At 51.4% G+C, this 20,433-nt stretch overlaps 2 protein-coding genes across 5 annotated transcripts in view; both read left to right on the top strand.

The window, feature by feature from the left end:
• Window positions 1-20,433, top strand: part of Capn5 (calpain 5) — a 55,984-nt gene that overhangs the window by 29,343 nt on the left and 6,208 nt on the right. For 3 of the 4 annotated variants that reach the window (XM_034514782.2, XM_076938340.1, XM_034514791.2), the window contains exons 4-9: window positions 10,871-11,079; window positions 14,000-14,192; window positions 15,142-15,335; window positions 15,769-15,846; window positions 18,411-18,606; window positions 19,278-19,400. In XM_034514782.2, the coding sequence (XP_034370673.1) occupies window positions 10,871-11,079; window positions 14,000-14,192; window positions 15,142-15,335; window positions 15,769-15,846; window positions 18,411-18,606; window positions 19,278-19,400 (993 nt within the window). The remainder of the gene's footprint in view (window positions 1-10,870; window positions 11,080-13,999; window positions 14,193-15,141; window positions 15,336-15,768; window positions 15,847-18,410; window positions 18,607-19,277; window positions 19,401-20,433) is intronic. The other variant, XM_034514796.2, reaches the window with a different exon arrangement.
• On the top strand, window positions 2,290-4,649 carry Omp (olfactory marker protein). Its single transcript, XM_034514814.2, has one exon. The coding sequence runs from the start codon at window positions 2,484-2,486 to the stop codon at window positions 2,973-2,975; it is 492 nt and encodes a 163-aa protein (XP_034370705.1). The 5' UTR covers window positions 2,290-2,483; the 3' UTR covers window positions 2,976-4,649.

Below are 20,433 nucleotides of genomic sequence, written 5' to 3'. Positions count from 1 at the left end.
TGTCCTTGCCAGGCCGCTGTGCTGGCTTGTTGCCTGGCGCAAAGTGCTTGCCACCTCTAATTTCTGGAGATAATTGTGTCTATAAGCTTAATCTCTGCCCTCTGCCCTTGACCCCCATAGCTTTGGTTCTTGGCATCAGCTCCATCCATATTCACCTTCAACAGCTTACTGATGTACCCACAGCTTGTCTAGAACCCCTTTTCCTGAAGCGCTTCACAGAGTCTCTACTTCACCTTCTAGGCCTCTGAGTCCCCTAATCACCTTTTGTCCTTGTCATCCATCCATTCATTTGTTCATTCATTCATTCATCATTCATCATTTCTGCCGTTCATTCGGCTATCTGAGCATCCCCTGAGCATGGCAAGCCCTGTCCTCATGTACCGTGATGAACAAGACAGACAACACCTGCCCTATCAGGGTGCCTGGTCCAGTGGAGAGATCCTAGACACAGAACAAGAGCTGCAGTCCAGTTCAGTGAGAAAGCACCTGCCTGCCCTGGGCAGAGCTTGAGCTTCTATCCCCAGCACACTACTCACACCAGCCGTCACACCACACACTCATTTGCACTTATTCACACTCACACACAACACTCCTATTCACACTCACACACACCATTCTCCCAGACACATAAGCAAACATACAAACACAAGTTGTACTTGCCATGTGGCTAGGTGGGAAAAGGAGCTTGTTTATTGCCTGACAATCTGCCTTCAATCCTGGATCCTTACAGTGGATGGAGAGAACAGATTGTCCCCCGGCCTCACATGCCCACACATGCACATGTGCACATGTGCACACACACAATAAATAAATGCAATGAAAAAAACTTTTAAGATCAGATTGTAGTGCTGGAAGCACAGAAGCTGTTTCTCTTCAGGGAGTAAGTATTCGTGCCTCAGTGACAGCTCCCAGGCACACTCCTGAAAGCCAGCTGGTGAGCAGGCAGCTTGACTTTGTCTCCTACCATTGCTGCTTTCTGGAATTGCTGCTGATGGCCTCAAGGGCTCGCCCCACGGTTTGAGGTTATTTTTTTCAGCACTGGGAACTGAATCCAGGATCTTGTCCATGCTTGGTGAGCATGGACACTGTTACCTCTGAGCTCCTCCTTCATCCTAAAACCCTCACAGGGAGGCTGAGGCAGGAGAATTGTGAGATTGAAACCAGTCTATGCAACTTACTGAGATCCTGCTTTAAAATAAAAGGAACTGATCTAGGGGGCGTGGTTCAGTTATAGAGGCCTTGAGTTCAATTTCTAGCACTGCACAAACAAACAAAATAAAACAGCCTGCCATGGTGACTCATACCTGTAAGTCCAGCACACAGGAGACTCAAGCAGAGTTTGAGGCCAGCCTGGATGGTTACACAGTGAGACCTTGTCTCAAAACAGAACAAAAACAAATAAACAAAACAAGGCAGGCAAGTTGCCCATCATGCATCACGGGGCCCTGTGCTGTTCATAACCCCAAAACCCCACTGGTTCACTTGGCCTCCATCTGGCAATAGAATGTGCTTCTGGTCCCCTAGACTGTTCCAATTGTTTCCAGCTACTACACCTCACCCCATGCCTCTTTCATGTGTGTGCCTTCTTGAGACACCAGCATCTCTGTCTCCACCACTCACAGGCACTCATAGACTCCACTTCTGCCATCTGTCCACAGACGCTGTCTGGGTTCCACCTCCCACCAACACTCGCCTATATGTAGGTCTCCAGCTTCTTCCACGTCCCAGGGGAGGTGGAGGATCAGTTTAGGTGAAATGGCTGGTAGGATTTTGGTGGAAGTGAGAGCCAGGCCCTTGGCTATGTGGTGCAGTGTGTGGTTGGATCGATCAAACCATGGCCTCTGGGAGCTGAGCCAGCCATCTGTCTGATGGATGATTTGGGACTTGAGAGCTGCAGGTTCAGGTGGGAGGTGACAGCTGGGCTGGATCTGGATGGTGATAAAGGAGGGGGAGACACCAGGGCATCTGACAGGACCTGGCAGGGACTATGAGAGAATGAGGGAGGAGGAGGCAAGCATGGAATGTTGGCTTGGATGAGTACAGCAAACTAACAGGGTGTGCCGCTGGAGCTACCCTGCCCTGCCTCTTCCTCCTAGACAGTCTTCGGTTACCTCCATGTGTCTATAACCCCAGCTATCTCCCAACAGCCCTGTGAAGTGTTCTATTCTTCACAAACAAGCAAACCTCTAGCTTGCCACTACCACTGTAGTCAAGGTGGTTGCCACAGCAGTTGATATCAGTGCTCTGGTCCCCAAGGAGCCTGTCACCTTCCAGCCTGCCTGCTGCACGGCATTACCACTCAGAAGGCAGGTGGACACACACTCATGTGTCCTCTGTTCTGAGAACTGGGTGGGGCCAGAGAGACTGGAAAGGGAGGCGGGCCTTCAGGTGGCCTCTTCTCGTGGTATCTGTGGCTCCAGCCCACTTGATTCCCTGACATCGGTGGTAGTGGTGGCAGTAGCAACAGCTGTAGCACTTGGGCCATGGCAGAGGACGGGCCACAGAAGCAGCAGCTGGACATGCCGCTGGTTCTGGACCAGGACCTGACCAAGCAGATGCGGCTCCGGGTAGAGAGCCTCAAGCAGCGTGGGGAGAAGAAGCAGGATGGCGAGAAGCTGCTCCGGCCGGCTGAGTCTGTCTACCGCCTTGATTTCACCCAGCAGCAAAAGCTGCAGTTCGATCACTGGAACGTGGTTCTGGACAAGCCGGGCAAGGTCACCATCACAGGCACCTCGCAGAACTGGACGCCCGACCTCACCAACCTCATGACACGCCAGCTGCTGGACCCCGCCGCCATCTTCTGGCGCAAGGAAGACTCCGATGCCATGGATTGGAATGAGGCGGATGCCCTGGAGTTTGGGGAGCGTCTTTCTGACCTGGCCAAGATCCGAAAGGTCATGTATTTCCTCATCACTTTTGGTGAGGGTGTGGAGCCTGCCAACCTAAAGGCCTCTGTGGTGTTTAACCAGCTCTGATGACAGCCCTGACTGCCCTGCACCTGGTCCTAACTCTCCCTTGCCCAGACCACCTTCCTCAATGTATTTTGGGGACATCATCTAGCTGCTCCTTCTGTGCTCATCTTGGCCAGAGGCCCCTTAAATGCCGCATCCCCTCTTTTTCCCCCGGGTGCCAGTGCTTCGGCTCACAGTGATGTCCCATGGCTCCGTAGTCTAGAAGCTGGACGCTGCTACCATAGATAGTAGAGGCCTTTGGGTCCATGAGCGAAGATGGATGGGCCTCTTGGATACCTGTGATCTCTGCTTTATTGTGGTGAAGAGCGGGATTGAGAGATAAAGACTGACCAAGAGATGCAAACAGCCAGCACTGATTTCCTTCAGGGATGGGAGACTGAGACTGGACAGGAACACCTTCCGGGGAACCTGGCAAGAAGGCATTTGTCCCTGCTGGCCAGAGCTGGAGCCAGGAAGTCCATGCCCAGCAGCACTCTGGCAGCAAGAAGGTGCCCCTCCCGGTGTCAGCATCAGCCTGCCATGACCTTAGGGCCTTCAAGACACTGGGCCAGATGACAGCAGGGCTTGATCTGACTGGCTTTCCAGGTCTGGGCCCAGTTTTTATGGAGAAGTGAAAGAACGTGTAGAAACTGAAACAGCTCTAGATACCCACACTCGTGTGTATCGAGAGATAGCATGACTGTATTTGTATGGATGTGTGCCCAAGGGCTATTCCTGGTAAGGGGTAAGGTTAACTTTAATTGTTGAGCTGGTACTGGCTTGTGGGCTTGGTAGAGGTGATCCTGACTGAAACGTCCTTGGTGTAGTGCTTTTTGAACTGGGTAACTGAGGTTCAAATGGTAAAGCAGAGAACTGAGTTAGAGGGGTCCAGGGCTCTGAGCTAGAAACACTGATATTCCCCATTAGGAAGACTGGCATTTGCTGCTCGCTGGTCAAGGTGTTGTGTCCTGCTGTCACCTCCCTGGGCATTTCCTGGCTGTTCTCCTGGAGTGCAGGTGCATGGGTAAGGCTTAGGAGTGGAAGGGGGTAGCAGTTAGGATGCCTGAGGTCTGAAGTGGGCTGGAGCTGTCTGGCTGTGATGCCTAGCGATGGCCTCGGAGGTTGTCCAGGGCAACCCACTCAGCAAACCGACAGGAAAACTGTGGCTCAGTTATCAGCAGATTCAACCCTACCCCAAGTCTCATTGTCCCTTGCCCTGCGTATCCTGAGAGCCTCCCATTGAGAAGCCTCACCTGCCATGTAGCATCAGCCAGGGGCACCTCAGCAGTGTCCCCAGCTGTCTCAAGGCTGCCTCTACTGGGGATACCAATGCATCAAGATCTGAAGGAAGGAGCTGTCCTAGTGGGTGGGCTGTCAGGAGGGCAAGCCCCAGTTCAGGTTCAGGATTCTGGAGGCAGGAGATAGGCTGTAGTACCCGCCTCTTGTACTGGTGCCTCTGCTCTGTAACATGCTTGCAGAAGCACTGCACAGTGCTTCTGGACCCTGCTGGTTCTAGGGAGCCATACCCAGGCAGTGTCTCTGCTGTTTGCTTCCCTTTCTGACCTCTCCCTACAGCTTTAGAGACCCCTTTGGTTCACACTGACTGTGCCCCAACTCTGCCTCACTCCGCATGCCCTGTGGGGACACGAATGTCTCTGCTATGCCTCTTACACAATAAAGACTGTGTGCCCTCCCCTCTGTGCTGTGGTGTGTGTGCCTCTGCAGTGTGGTTTGTTTATCTTGCTGCAAGCCTAGAGCATTAGAAGCCTTCTCTCGTGGGCCCTGTGGTTCTAAGGAACTCTACCCTGCCAGCTTTGAGGATGAGGTCAAGCAATGAGATCTCTCATCAGGACCGAGTTTCACCAGTCATAGTTCTCCTGCAGGTACCAATCCAGCCTCTAGAGTATGGAAGAACACGAAGAGGCTATGCCTGGGGCAGGGAGTGTAGTGGGCAGCACTGATACTAATTTAGCTTGATCTTGGTCACTGCTTGGCTGTGTCCTCTAGAAGCCCCTGACCCTCTCCTGGGCTTGACCTTCCAATAGAGTCTCTGGTTCCATGCCACGTCTTCAAAACCTTCTCCTCTGATCTTGGCATTGGGATAGCTGGTAGTGACATCACCTTATCGCCCCTCTGATCTTTCATGGTTCAGCCCTCATCGTCTCCCATCTTTGGATAGGGACAACTGAGGCCCAGTAGAGGAGGCCTCCATCCTGGGGCATGGAAGGGGTGGACTGGGAGTTGAGCTCTCAGCCCTTGGGCCTTTGATCTCACAACTTTGACCTCCTGTGATGGCTTAGGGAAGGATGCTCTCCCACCACTTCTGAGGACCCAGGCCTCTTAGGATGGCTCTCCACAGAGAAAGAAGTAGCAGTGAGGTTCCTCATTAGAACTGGGCTTCCAGAAGGCTCCATGGCTTGCAAATACTCCTAGCTTCTGCGCACTCCAAGGGGGTCTCCCTCAGCTTTTGTTACCTTGCCCCTTACTCTTAACATTCAGAGACACCTCCCTGCGCTGCCTCCCCGTGGCTCAGGAGCTTTGTGTTCTCACATGCCCTCCCTAAACGCCTCCATCCAGTTCACCCAGCCAGCCTTGAAGCTGCTGGCCTCTGAGAGAGGCAGAGTTGAGAAGACGAGTCCAGCTCCCAGCCCCTGTGAACTGCAGTGGTCTGGGCCTGTCCCCAGAATGCATACAGTGGATATGATCCATTTGCCATGGAAACCACTGGGAATCACAGAGCGAGAAGTCCTGCTGTCCTGGATCCTCTGCCAGCTGGAAAGCCAGTGTCTCTGTAGCTGTGGGGCTTTGTTCTGCCAGCTACTAACCTGCTATATGGCCCCAGGCAACCTTTCTTGAACCATTATCTTACCTGGTAGTCAGTGATGCTACCCTTACAGATTGCCAGGAAGGTCAAATGAAGAATGTCAGTACAGCTAACACCCTGGAAGTCGCTTGTTTTTCAGTGGCCTGTTACTGTCCCAACGACTGCTATAAACTCTATATCATCTTGAGAGAAGGGTTGGAAGGTCTCCTCACTGAATGGGAACTTAAGGTTCAGAGAGGTAAAAGGCATTGCCTGAGACTGCACAGCAGGCCAGTGCTCATGGTGGCAGTGTTGTGAAGGAGTGCGTTCTCCCCACTGTAATTGGGCTTAGATGTCCCAGCTGAAGGCAATCACATTATGCCTAGAGAAGGCAAGACCAGCATTCTCCTGCCCCATGAGCAGGAGTCACTGTGGCCAGAGAAGTGTAGCCCACCCTGTGCTCTGGACACACTGTTCCAGGGGCACAGGGTTGGTACCTTACTTCCTGGCCTCTCCATTCACTGTATCTGAATGTGAAATCCGAACTAAGACTTGAGGAATCCCACAGCAAGGGCTAGTAAGTTCAGGACTCCAAAAGGCCTGGGTCTCACCTCACCCAACTCAGGCAACACAGAATCCCCCTGGCGACCCCCACCCTGCCGCTTCATCAGGGTTGCTCAGCAATGCCCTAAGCTAGCCCTGGGATCTAAGGCAGAGATCTGAAAAGCTCCTGCCTGTCCTCTGTTCATCACACTCGCTTTCACGTTGCTCACACTACACACAGGTCCTGGGCAATGCCAGGCGAGTGTACACAGGGTTGGGTGCTGTCCAAGGGAGATTCCAGCCAGGCACTTGAGTCTGAGAGCTTTCCAGGGGGCACGTGGTTCCCATCCAAGGCCTGTGAGGAGCTCTACATCCCATAGTCTTTTCAGCTTGAGACCCCAATACCTCTGTCTGTCTGTCTGCCTGCCTGCCCCTCTCTCTCTCTCTCTCTCTCTCTCTCTCTCTCTCTCTCTCTCTCTCTCTCTCTCACACACACACACATACACACACACACACACACACATATACAGAGAGACAGAGAGAGAGAGAGAGAGAGAGACAGACAGACAGACAGACAGACAGACAGAGAAAGATACTTCCTGGCCTCTGCAGGAGCTAGGCATGACGTACACAGACATGCATACAGGCAACATAGCCTGTATGTTTATATAACTTTTAACTTATTAACTTTTAATATAATATGTATGTATGTATACACACACGCATATATTTCCTATAATACTAATATGCAACCAAATTTTTTTTTTTTTTGGTTTTTCAAGACAGGGTTTCTCTGTATAGCCCTGGCTGTCCTGGAACTCACTCTGTAGACCAGGCTGGCCTCGAACTCAGAAATCTGCCTGCCTCTGCCTCCCAAGTGCTAGGATTAAAGTCGTGCGCCACCACTGCCCGACCTCAAAATATTTTTAAAGTAGTCCAAAATGTTTGGAACCCAAACCTTCAGACTTCAGGATTTTTTGGTATTTATATATACCTTACTCATTGAGCAGTCCTTATCTGAAAACCCCAAATCCACAGCTTCAGCCTCAAAACTCTGAACATCTGTCAGTGCTTAAAACCTTTCAGTTTAGGGGTGCCTTCCTTGAGTGACTTAATACACAGTAAGTGCTCTGGTTTCAAAGATGCACAGGGTTGGCAGTCTGCTTATGTGGGATCCAAACAGAACTCCGTAAAAGCCATGGCCCAGCCTCCCTTTCTTCTGTTCATTTTCCCTGCAATTTATTTATTGAAGAAACTGGGTCATTTGTTGTGTGGATTTTGTTGGCTGCACCCTCATGGGGGTGTGTGAGTGACATACTCTCTGGCTCTTGCATTCTGTAACCTGCATTTGTCCCAGAGGCTTGATAAGATTCAGAGTTTTGAGTTTGTTTTGTTTTTGTTTTTTCACCTTCAGAAGTTACATCTTGCCCTCTTTGCCCCCCCCCCCACCTCCATGTAGGATTTCTGTTCACACTTCCTCTATCTCCTCAGTGCTGGGATTACAGGCATGAGATATAATGCCAATCTGGTGCTGGGGAGCCGACCCAGGCATCCTACACCTTGGGTAAGCACTCCACCAATAAGATACTTTCCTATTCCTTAAGAGTTCTTTGAAACAGGGCCTAGCCCAGGCAAGCCTGAAATTTGATCTCAAATTCCCCAACCTCTGCCCCACAACCCAGTACTAGGATTTTATACCCACAACCATGAATGCATCTGTGGTTTCAGAATAAAAGTCACGCAATCTCACCTTTCCTTCCTCATTTATCTCCTGGGAATTTATTCCAGGCAGAGGCCTCCCTTCCCTTGCTGTTTGGTTGTCTTCTGGTATGGGATACAGAAAAAGCAGGGTCTGTGTTTCATCCTTAAATTTTCCATCTCAAGAAGTAAGTCAGTCTTCTACTTTCCTCCAGTAGTGACTGTTCTGTGTCACTGTGACCTCGTGGACTTAAACATGTACACTGTGTTCATCGAATTGCCATTCCCTCCCTAAAGCTCAGGTGGGTTCTGTTTGCAGCAGTGTCCTCAATCTTTTAGCTAAGGCCTCCTTGCCTGCGGCAGAACCCGATGTGGCATGTGGATAGATGTATGGACTCTCTCCTCCCATCCCCATGGCCCAGCAGGCAGCAGAGGGGCTGAGGGGAAAAGCTACAGTGGAGCCCTCCGCATGCTAATTCTAATGGCTTTGCTGCAGGAGATCATGACTCTGGATCTCTGGCCCTGGAGTCTCATTAGCTTCTTCTTGGGCCACAGTGGGCTCAGTGCCAAAACCCTGAGTTTGACTAATGATCCTTCCAAGTCCCAGCATACCTCCCCATGCCCTTTGAGGGCTCCTCCTCCCCCTCCTCCTCCTGTCCCTTGCAGTCCAGAGCACCCAGTGCAGAGTCTCTGGGGAGGAGGCAGCAAGGCAGTGGGCCAGGCCCGTGGTGTGGCTCTCTACCATTGGGTATGGTTCTGTATCCTTGGGCAGCTTCTCTGGACTTCAGTTTTCCCATCTGCACAGTAGGATGACCCCACTTTGTATAGGCCCCATTTTTTGCCCAGTGTTCTATCTTCAAGGAAAACTGGGGAGTCAGGGCTAGGGGTCGGAGCAGGCCAACCTGGGAGCTTTTATTTCAAAAGGCCACAGAATTGGTTGAAGACAGAGGTAAGGAGAGGAAAGGAAGCAGCCAGTGATACTGGACGGTGCCTGGTTATGGACCTGGGCCCAGGTTGCTAAGCCTGTTTTGGAACTCTGCTTGTGGGGGCTTCTGCCAGTGATGTTCTCCCAGGGCATCGTCCTGCCTAGCTGTGAGGTGGGGGCAACACAGGAAACCGCTGGCTTGTGCCTGGCACCTCACAGAGCTCCTTACAGAGGAGTAGTGGTAGTACCTCTCCCCGGAGTTGGTGTCTTCATTTTGTAGCTTCCAGTGTCTCACCAGAGAAACACTGGTCTCCTTCGCCTATGTCCCTGTTGGTAGTATGAGCATACAAACAACATATCCCTAAAGAGTGTGGGGGCGGAGGCTCTGGCCAGCACAGCCTCTCCGTTAAGGCTGCAGCTTTGTGCCAACCCCGCCTGCGTGCCTGGACACTGCTATCTGATCAACAGTGACTTTCTTCTAGAAGGAACCTCCTGTGCTCCAGGTGGGGCTCAGCTGTGCTTGGTCCATAACCAAGAGAATTAGCTGGTCACACTGGCCTGAGGAGCTGAGGTGTCCCCCCTTCCCTGCCTGCTTCCTGGAGTTCAGATGACCTTTATTTGCCCTCATGTCTTTGGGTGACACCTGTGCCGACCCCCTAGATCATCTGCTCAGAGCTGAGGTTAGCTCCAGGGTGCTCCCTGTTCCCTCCCAACGTGCTCCTTATTCTTTCCCCTCCATACCATGTGTGCCCACCTTGTGCCTCCTCTCCCACCAGACTCAGCTTTCTTGAAGGCATGTATTATGCCTGGGTCATATTGGTCCTCGATGTCTCACATGGCCCTGGGCCCACACAGTGGTTCATATACTGCAAAACAAGTCATCTGTAAACTCACAGGCCTGGGTTTGAATCCTAGCCTCAAACCCAGATCTACCTGCCTCCAAAGCACATGTTTTATCGTTGTTTTCCTAACTCTGTGGGCTCTGGATGAGTGACTTGTCCTCTCAGAGCCTTAACCATCTGTTAGGCTGAGATGGGTGATAGCAATCTCTCCATGGAGCTAACTGTGAAAATTACAGTGAGTGAATTTGTGTCAGGCCCAGGCCCTGGCATTTGTGAATACCAGATTCTACAGTCCTAATGCACGTCTGCGAGTTTATTCATTCAGTCAACATATGTGTGACACACATGCACCTGTGCCAGGTGGATGGGAAGCAGGTAAATAGCCTTGCCTGCAGAGAGCTGACCCTGCAGAGGTAGTGGCAGACCTTGGGTGAAGTGCCGCATAGGCACTTGATATATTAACCCAGCGAAAGTACAGATTTTAGAGAAGTGCTTGGCCCAGAGGCTGAGGGATAGGGGTCTTTGTCTGGGCTAAAGTTAGGGAGGGCTTCCTGGACAATGAAGTGGCCACTGATGGAAGAATGTGAGGAATGAGGGCAGGGAGCTGGACTGGGAACCATGAGAGGGTGGAGAAGTGAGGCTGGGTAGGGAGACACCACAGGGTAGTGGCGCCATTTTGTGGGTTTGCCATTATGTGAGGACCAGGGTGACTGTGGGTGTCAGTGCTGTTACAGTGTCTTGGAACCAGAGATGGTGAGGGATGGTGCTGAAGGCAGGAGCTGGGAAGAGCTGGTTAGGTGGAGAGGGAGACAGAAGAATCTCCCATGGCCACTGGATTCCACCCAGGGCTTCCCTGGATGGCTGGGGTGGATGGGACAGATGTGAGGGAGGCTTGCAGGGAGGGGAGCCTGTGGGACCTTACAACACTGGCTAGAAAGGACCTGACAGGGTCTCTGGCTCTGACAGACGTGGAACCCAAGTCCCAAGACCGAGTTTCATGCAGTGATAGGACGAACTCCGGTACTCTCGTTCTGTTTCTTTGGCCCCATGTGCCTCCCCTTTCCTCAGGAGCCAGATGCCTCTCAGTGTCTCCATTCTCTCCACCTAGGTCATCCCAGACTGGAAGGAGCAGGAGTGGAACCCTGAGAAGCCTGACAGCTATGCTGGCATCTTTCATTTCAACTTCTGGCGCTTTGGGGAGTGGGTGGACGTGGTCGTCGACGACCGGCTGCCCACAGTCAACAACCAGCTCATTTACTGCCACTCCAACTCCAGAAATGAGTTCTGGTGCGCCCTGGTGGAGAAGGCCTATGCCAAGTAGGTGTGGCTGTGGCCAGGCGGGGTGGCCAGGTGGGTTGACCAGGGGGAGCTGTCTGAGTAGGATAACCAGGCTGAGTTGCTGGGCCAGTGTGGGCTGCTGATGGGTCCCATGGGACTTTAGGAAAGGCACCTGTCACAGAGAGGTGAGGGGCTGGTGCCTAGAACACAGCATGGTCAAAGCCTAGGCCCAAGAACCTTGCCAAGTAGCTCTGTTATCGGTGAGGTGGAGACCTGGGAGAGGGCAGGCACCCTGCCACAGTTAGGCAGACGGACACTCATACACGGCAGTAGATCTTACCCTCAAACACATGCTTGCCAAACTCCCCTGGGAGCCTTTCCTGGTATGTGGCCCCTGAGATCTGGTCTAGATGGTGGACTGTGGGCCAGATGCTTGTCTTCCTCTTGTAGGACCTGGCACAGAATGAACACCAGCAAAGGTGCGCTGAGGAGTGGAACATTTGGGGGCAGGAATGCCAGCTGGTTCCAAGCAGCTTGGAAGGAGCCTCTCCCTGGGTTCTCTTCCTAGGTCTTTGCTGTGTGTAGAGGGGTTGGAGGTGGCCGAGGGTGTGAGAGGAATCACAAGAGTGTGAGTTCAAGAGCCTGCATGGAAGAGAGAAAAAGAATTGGAAAGACGTGTCCAGGAAAAGAGACTTGTGGATTTAACCCTAAGAAAGCGGAGCTGGTCCCCTGGTGGCCAGTGATTTCTACTGCCACTAGTGGGGCTGCAGTGGAGAACCTCCTGTTGGGTAGGCAAGTGCTGCATCCAAGTCTGACTTCAGCTGTCTGTGATGGACTCTTGGGCAGCGTCCACCCCTGGGCTGCTGAGATTGTGGGTGTCCACCGAGTCTCCGCTCTCACCTGTTCCCAATGTATCCTAGCAGCAAGACTGCAGGCTCACATGACAGTTTATAGTGACTGCACCATTTTATGCTTGCTTTTGAATTTATTGTTTATTTACTTTTAATTTTTTCTATTTCCTTTTTCCATGTGTGTGTGCATGTGTGTGTGTGTGTGTGTGTGTGTGTGTGCATGTGTGTGTGTGTGTGGTGTACTTACATATATGTTTTTATGTATGTGGGCAAACTTGTATACTTCTGTGTGGGTGTGTGTGCATGTGTATGTATATATGTATGTGTGTGTACATGTATGCATGTATATGTGTGTGGGTGTATGTATACATGTATGGGTGTATGTGTGTGTGCATATGTATGTATGTATGTGTGCGTATGTGTGTGTGTGCATGTGTATGTATGTATGTGTGCATATGTGTGTAGGTATATGTATGTGCATATATGTATGTGTGCATGTGGAGTCATGAGGTTGCTGTTAGACACATCCTGGCTTGCTCTTTCACTTTACTCATTGAAGCAGGGGCTCTCAGTTAAACCCAGAGCTCACTGGTACAGCTAGTCTTACTAGCTAGCTTGCTCTCAGCATCCCATGCCTGCCAAGGCTGGAGTTACAGGTGCCTTCCCCCAACCCCTCACCCCACCACCCTGCATCCACTTGTATTTACTTGGGTTCTGAGTTTGGACTGGCTTTCCCCAGCAATTGCTTTAACCCCTGAACTGCCTCCCCTCCCCTGTTGTAGAATGAGCATGTACCTTTTAGAGCAAATCCAGTTGGCACAGAAAACAGTGAAGGCCATGCCCTTCCTGCTTTAGGCCATTGTTAGCGTCTGTGCCTCTGGTACCTCTTTTATTCTCACCACCCCATTCCCTGTAAGAAGGACAGCTCTTTCAGTATCATTTTGTGTGTGTGTGTGTGTGTGTGTGTGTGTGTGTGTGTGTGTGTGTGTGAGAGAGAGAGAGAGAGAGAGAGAGAGAGAGAGAGAGAGAGAGAGAGAGAGAGAGAGAGACTGGGTCTCCTGTAGGCTTTCCCCAAACTCATTATGTAGCAGAAGCTGATCTTGAACTCACAATCAAAAGTGCTGAGGTTCCAGGCATGTGCTACCTGGCCAGCTTCTTTTAATGTCTTTGATGCATTTTTTGATCAAAGGCAAAGCAGGCACTGTGTTTGTGGGTGTGTCTTTTCAATGCATACTGATGGCACTGTACTGTGTATCTGCTACCCATGTTCACAGTCATGCTGTAACACGTAATAGATGATTAATGATTGATATATTTTCAAAGTTCTTTCAAAGAAACTGAACACAGATCTCCCAATTCCACGTACACTTCATCACTCCTGGCCAGAAGCTACTTTAAGGAATTATTGCCAACCCCTCGAAACATAATTGGGATCTAGCTGGAGTGCTTCTGCAGGCATAACAAACAAACATTTCCCCTACCCCAAAGATTCTTTTCTAGTACTTTCTAGAGTTTTTTAGGGCATAAATACAGCATTTGTTTTTAAAACCAAAATTGTGTCAAAAATAAAATCCAGAATTGTGTCAAAAGATAAATGAACTTTAAACACGTTTAAGAAGAATTGATAGATATTTAAACAGTTGGTGACGACAGGGCTCTTAAAGCCTAGGGAATTTGAGTCCTACAGTGGTGGTGCTCAGTGGGTCAGGGTGGGCCTGGGAGGTGTTTTTTTCACTTTGTTTGTTTATTTGTTTAGTTGGGTTGGGTTGGTTTGGTTTGGTTTGGTTTGGTTTGGTTTGGTTTGGTTTGGTTTGGTTTTGATTTTGTGTAACCTGTCCTGGAACTCAGTCTGTAGACCAGGCTGGCTTCAAACTCAGAAATCCACCTGCCTCTGCCTCCTGAGTGCTAGGATTAAAAGTAGGCACCAGCGCCATGTGACTGAGGGCCTGGGAGTTGAGACCTGAGCTCTAATATTGGCTGTCTCATGGTTTGCTATGTCACTGTGGCAGTCTGCTTGATTTCTGAGCTTCAGACGGCTCCTGTATGAGTTAAAAGATTCAGACCTGCCTGGAAGCCTGAGCTGGGAATTCCCTTCCTGTTGTTCCCAGACTGGCAGGCTGTTACCAGGCCCTGGACGGAGGCAATACGGCCGATGCACTGGTGGATTTCACAGGTGGTGTTTCTGAACCCATCGACCTGACCGAGGGAGACTTGGCCACCGATGAGGCTAAGAGAAACCAGCTCTTTGAACGGGTGCTGAAGGTGCACAGCAGAGGCGGGCTTATCAGTGCCTCCATCAAGGTAGGGCTGCAGGGAAGACTCCAAGCCCTGGGTGGGAGGGAGTGGGGCTGAGCTTGGGCCCCAGCCAGCTCATCATAATGACCCTTGGCTTTCTGGGAGATGGAGCAGTTGGAGAGCATAGCTCCCCTTCCCCAGAGCTGAATGGCAATGCCAATCCAACTCCAACCCCTGCATCGTGCAATGCCCCCTACACCATTCACACCCCATTCAGACTCCCTTGGGCTCTTGTGTCCCTGCCTTTGAGGTATTTTGTCAAGGTATAAAGTGTCAAAAGTTAAGGGGAAGCTGGAAGCCGACAGGGAGTCGCTAGTCCCTTTAGGTGATCTAGACTAGCTGGTCTTCAGGAGGGTCCTCTGCTCAATCACTGCTGGGAGAAATGTGGGCTTATTGAAGCTGGGATAAACTAGCTGTCTGTGGAGCCTGGACTGCTGGCTCTCTAGAAACATGGAGCCCTGAGCCCTGATTTGTGGCATCTGCTGGATTCCGTGGTATAAACTCTCCTGTCAAGGTCAATTTCCTATTGCTTGTTTTCACAAACATCTCTTAACATTTCTGAATATTACCACCAGACATGGTGCTACACATCTGTAATCTCAGTACGTAGGAGGCAGAGGCAGGAGGACTGCCCCAAGTTCAAAGCCAACCTAGTCTACATAGAGAATTCTAGGCCAGCCAAGCCTGTGTACTGAGACTTGAAAATTTCTAAATACATAGCAATCAGCTTCACTGGGGCAAGCTGGCACCAATATTCTCTGGGCAGGGAGGGGAAAGGGGCGCTTCTGTGTGTGTAGTCCCCTGGGGTTCTGACCCCTTAGCAAAGCTTGTGCTTTTTGTGAGACTGCAGTTCCCATCCCTACCTGAAGGGGGTGGTGTGGCTCCTTAGCCTAGCTCCAATGCCTTAGTTCAGATTCCAGTGTGACCCTCCTGTCTGAGTGTCTTTGTTCCACAGGCTGTGACAGCAGCTGACATGGAGACCCGCCTAGCGTGTGGCCTCGTGAAGGGCCATGCATATGCTGTCACTGATGTGCGCAAGGTGCGCCTGGGCCATGGCCTGCTGGCCTTCTTCAAGTCAGAGAAGCTGGACATGATCCGCCTGAGGAACCCCTGGGGCGAGCGGGAGTGGACCGGGCCCTGGAGTGACACGTGAGGCCCACTAGGGTTGGAGCTGGGTACAGGCACAGAGGCAAGGACAAGAGGTGACACGACTAGGCCTTTCAGGGTCTGGGAGAGATGCTCTGAGGAACAATTAGGAGACTTACTTTCTAGTGGTGTCTCCGGGGTGGGTTCATCAAGAATCGTGGCCTGGAGAAGGGTGACATGCTTTGTACATGGACAATGGCCCCAAGGGGTCGTAGGATCTCACCAGCTTTCTTCCCTGACTTCATAGCTCTGGCATAAAGAAAGATCACCATTTCTTGTGGGAGAGAACAGAGGCTTCTTAGAGCTGGGCTGGGCATGACCTCCAGTTTCTCTACCCACACTGCTCTGGGGCGGCTACCCAGAGCTCTCCCTTGGGGAAGTGGTCCTGGCAGGCCACGCCTCTCATACAGTCCCCTCTCTGATACTCACATCCCAGGTCAGAGGAATGGCAGAAAGTGAGCAAGAGTGAGAGGGAGAAGATGGGTGTGACTGTGCAGGACGATGGTGAATTCTGGTGAGTGTCCTCTTGTCTTGAGTTTGGGCTGAGGGGACCTTCCTGGGGCCCGGCAGGAGCACGGGCCAGGGTGTCAGGAGCCAGTGCCTTGGTCAGCATCAGTTTGCTCCTTCGTAAGATACGTTGTATAAGGATGGGTCCTTTTACCCCATGTCCTGTCTGCATACCTGAGGGATACCAGAACTGTTTGGTCACCCAGATCAAGTTTTAGCAAGCAAGCCTCAGAGCCAGCAGTCAGTCACCTCCAAGCATCAATCCCCTTCATCCATGCCATGCATCTGTTGGCTTGTGTCCACTCTGCAACCACCTCTAGTGTCCATCCCTTTGCCCCCATCCCTCTGTAGCTATTCCCTATAATGCCCCCATCCATTCTTCTATCTCTATCCCCTGTGGTCCACCATCCATCCCCTGTGGTCCACCATCCATCCCCTGTGGTCCACCATTCATCCCCTGTGGTCCACCATCCCTTGTGGTCCACCATCCATCCCCTGTGGTCCACCATCCCCTGTGGTCCACCATCCATCCCCTGTGGTCCACCATCCATCCCCTGTGGTCTACCATCCCCTGTGGTCCACCATCCCCTGTGGTCCACCATCCCCTATATCTGCTTCACACATCCACTCCCTGCATCCATTTGCTGAACCTGTTCCCTAAGTCTATCCCTCTGAATACATCACCCTGTATCCATCCTTCAAATCCACTCTCTCCACTCATCCTGTTGTGTGTACCCCAGCACCTACTCATCCCCTTGCTTCCTTCTGTTCATTCCTCTGAATACATCCCTTCATCTGCTTCTATTCATTCTATAAACTCATTCATTTCCCACACCCATCCCCTCATCCCTTCCCTGTACCTATGCATTCTCCTGTATCCATCCCCTCATCCCTTCCCTGTACCTATGCATTCTCCTGTATCCAGCCCCTCATCCCTTCCCTGTACCTATGCATTCTCCTGTATCCATCCCCTCATCCCTTCCCTGTACCTATGCATTCTCCTGTATCCAGCCCCTCATCCCTTCCCTGTACCTATGCATTCTCCTGTATCCATCCCCTCATCCCTTCCCTGTACCTATGCATTCTCCTGTATCCATCCCCTCATCCCTTCCCTGTACCTATGCATTCTCCTGTATCCATCCCCTCATCCCTTCCCTGTACCTATGCATTCTCCTGTATCCAGCCCCTCATCCCTTCCCTGTACCTATGCATTCTCCTGTATCCATCCCCTCATCCCTTCCCTGTACCTATGCATTCTCCTGTATCCAGCCCCTCATCCCTTCCCTGTACCTATGCATTCTCCTGTATCCATCCCCTCATCCCTTCCCTGTACCTATGCATTCTCCTGTATCCATCCCCTCATCCCTTCCCTGTACCTATGCATTCTCCTGTATCCATCCCCTCATCCCTTCCCTGTACCTATGCATTCTCCTGTATCCAGCCCCTCATCCCTTCCCTGTACCTATGCATTCTCCTGTATCCAGCCCCTCATCCCTTCCCTGTACCTATGCATTCTCCTGTATCCATCCCCTCATCCCTTCCCTGTACCTATGCATTCTCCTGTATCCATCCTTCCTTTGTATACACTCCCCTACCTTCTCCCCTTGCACCCATTCATTCCCTTACATCCCTTACCCTGATTCCACTCTGCCAGCATTCTATTTGGACACCGTTTGGTGCCCTGCTCTCCTTCAGAGCCACTTACAAGAGGGAAAGGTACAAAGTGCCCCGTGGGAGGTACATGCCATGCAGACCCACAGGCCAGCCAGGATCAGATGACAGTGATATTAATACCCTAACGGAGCCCCCTTGTGCTGGGGTGGAGGAGACTGGCCAGGCCCTCAGCCTGCACTGACAGAGTCCACTTTCTGCAGTCTGGCTCAGGAGTCAGTTGAGCTAGAACATAGCAACATTGCTCCTCCATGGGAAAAGCTGCTTTTAAGGGCATTTCTCAAGCATGTTCAAACCATGTACTTCTCTTGCACTGCCCATGTTCCTGGAGGTGTGCCTGGCAACAGCCTGGCCACTGCCTTATGCTTAGCAGGGAGGGAAGGTGGGGGGAGTCTACTACCAGTTGATTTGGGCCTTACAGTAGCCATGGAAGACAATGGGTAGAAACAGAGTGAACATGATGTACACATCAGGTCTGATGAGAAGACACTTTCCTATCAACTTAACTTCAATTCCTGGGCCCCACATGGTGAGAGGAGAGAACTAACTCCCATAGGCTGTCCTCCAACCTCCACATGCATGCCATGTACAACTGGGCCCCCTCCAACAATAAATGTTCAAAACTGCAATAAAATGTTAAAATATACACACTGGTTATTAACACCATGAACAGTTGTTGCAGCCAACACATCAGCTACACGTACATTCTTGTTTTGCTCAATGCCCTTCCATCCCCGTGAGACAGGCACCTGTTGGTAGATTCATCCCATTTTACAAATGAGGAAAGTGAGGCCCAAGAAAGATTTGGGGTCTTGGTGGTATTGTGTCCTGCTTGCTCGTGTATAGCTGTGTTTCAGAGCATGGCGGGGTGCCCCGAGCTCACTCCCTTCCTGCACCTAGGATGACCTTCGAGGACATGTGCCGCTACTTTACTGACATCATTAAGTGCCGCCTGATTAACACGTCCTACCTGAGCATCCATAAGACATGGGAGGAGGCCCGGCTGCATGGTGCCTGGACGAGACATGAGGACCCACAGCAGAACCGCAGTGGAGGTTGCATCAACCACAAGGACACTTTCTTCCAGAACCCACAGGTGGGCATGCGCAAGGACCCCACCCTGTCTCACTGCTGCCCTGCCAGGGGTTCCTGAGTGACTCAGGGATGTCCCTGGCTGTCTTTGAGCCTCACTATGACTCTCTGTGCAGTGGGGGCCTGGTGGACACTATGTGAGGTCATGAAGTTGCTGTCTTACTGTCTGCACTGCATATGGTCACAATGAGGAAACTGTCTCTCAGGGACTCAAGACCCTGTCTTGTCCAGAGTCTCGGGCACAGTGAGAGGCCAGGTAGTGGTCAGACCTCCTTGTTTTCACAGTAGCCCAGTTTGGCTTTTCCCAGGAAGTGTGGCCAGGCTATGCTCCCACCGGGAACTCCCCCTCCCCCAACCCCCCAGCAGCTTCTGCTGCTGCAGTCCATCTACTTAGTCCTTAGACTCAGTGTGTCCTTATTGAGCACCAACTGTGTGTCAGGCTCTGAGGTGAGCCCTTACCATCTCAGTGGGCTCTCCCGGTCTTCAGTCAGGGTGGCCACTCTCTGAGTTAATGGGCTCATCTCCCAGAGGAGGGACTGACTTGGAGAGCTGATGGGATGGTCTAAGTTCATGCTACCAATAAGGCTGGGGCTCCAATCCGGAGTCTAGGCTCCTGAGATCCAGAAGGTTGACCTGGGTCTCACCGTGGTTCTCTTTTCACGGCCACACCTTCAGTACATATTTGAAGTCAAGAAGCCAGAAGATGAAGTGTTGATCTGCATCCAGCAGAGGCCCAAGCGCTCAACTCGCCGAGAGGGCAAAGGCGAGAATCTGGCAATCGGCTTCGACATCTATAAGGTGAGATCTGCAGGCCCACACCACATGCCATTGGCCTGAGCTCTGTGAGGTCTTGTGTGTCTGATGGTCTCACTGCGCCTCCCCCAGGGCTAGGCCTCTTGTATCAGAGGCCTTTCCATGCACAGGAGTAGGCAACCTTGTTCAGAGACAGGCAGACTCACGTCTGCTCACTCCCCTGGCTTGGAAGTTGATATCCTCCACACGTGATGCTCAGTGTGGAGAGACAGTTGGGATGACAGATCTCCCCCATACGAGTCAGATCTTCAGAACTTGCTGAACCCATACAGATGGGAGACACTGGTGCTTGCTTGCTCTCTGGCATTCACTGTTTATGAGAAAACCATTTGTTTACTCCCTTGTGCTGGCTTATTAACACACTGTGACACTTTGTGTCATGTCATGCTGTGCTTTTCCCGGAACTGTCTAGGATGTCCTGGCAGCTGGTAGTGTCATTTCATGACTTTGGGCTGGGAGTTAGGCATGTCATGATAAGTAGGCTTCCCAACCCAGAAAGGTAAGTTCTGAGACACCCACTGGATGACCCAAACTGCAGGTAGCACCATACCATAGCCATAATGAAAACAGCTACTGAGCAGCTCATCGGTGGCTCAGAACACAGTACAGATGTGCTGGCCAAACAAGGCAACTGGTGTCCCTCCTGTCGAGTGAGTTAAGATGGTGCAGGATTTCAGCACATCTGAAACTGAAAATACATACATTGTTTCTGGAGTTTCCCTTTTGCTATTTTCAAAGCATGGTTGTCTGTAGGCAACTGGAATCATGGAAATTGGAACTGTGGATAAGCAGGGTTGGCAGTGGGGGATGACTGCATTTGGTGCCTCTGTGACAAAACTCCAGAGTCAGGCTGGGTATAGGGGCACATGCCTGTAATCCCAGCACGTAAGAGGCTGTGACAGGAGAATCAGGAGCAGCAGGACATTCTCAATTACAAAGCGAGTTCAAGTCTGGGCTGTAGGAGACCTTGTCTCAGCAGCAAAACAAAAGAAGAGAAAGGCTCTTCAGGTAAAGGGGC

The sequence above is a fragment of the Arvicanthis niloticus genome, chromosome 1, assembly GCF_011762505.2.
Source record: "Arvicanthis niloticus isolate mArvNil1 chromosome 1, mArvNil1.pat.X, whole genome shotgun sequence".
Classification (NCBI taxonomy): domain Eukaryota; kingdom Metazoa; phylum Chordata; class Mammalia; order Rodentia; family Muridae; genus Arvicanthis; species Arvicanthis niloticus.
Note: the sequence above shows the minus strand (reverse complement) of the source record. Positions and strands in the feature narration are given on the sequence as shown.

Excerpts from the sequence above, each read along its gene's own strand:
- Omp (XM_034514814.2), top strand. The coding sequence starts at position 2,484 with ATGGCAGAGGACGGGCCACAGAAGCAGCAGCTGGACATGCCGCTGGTT.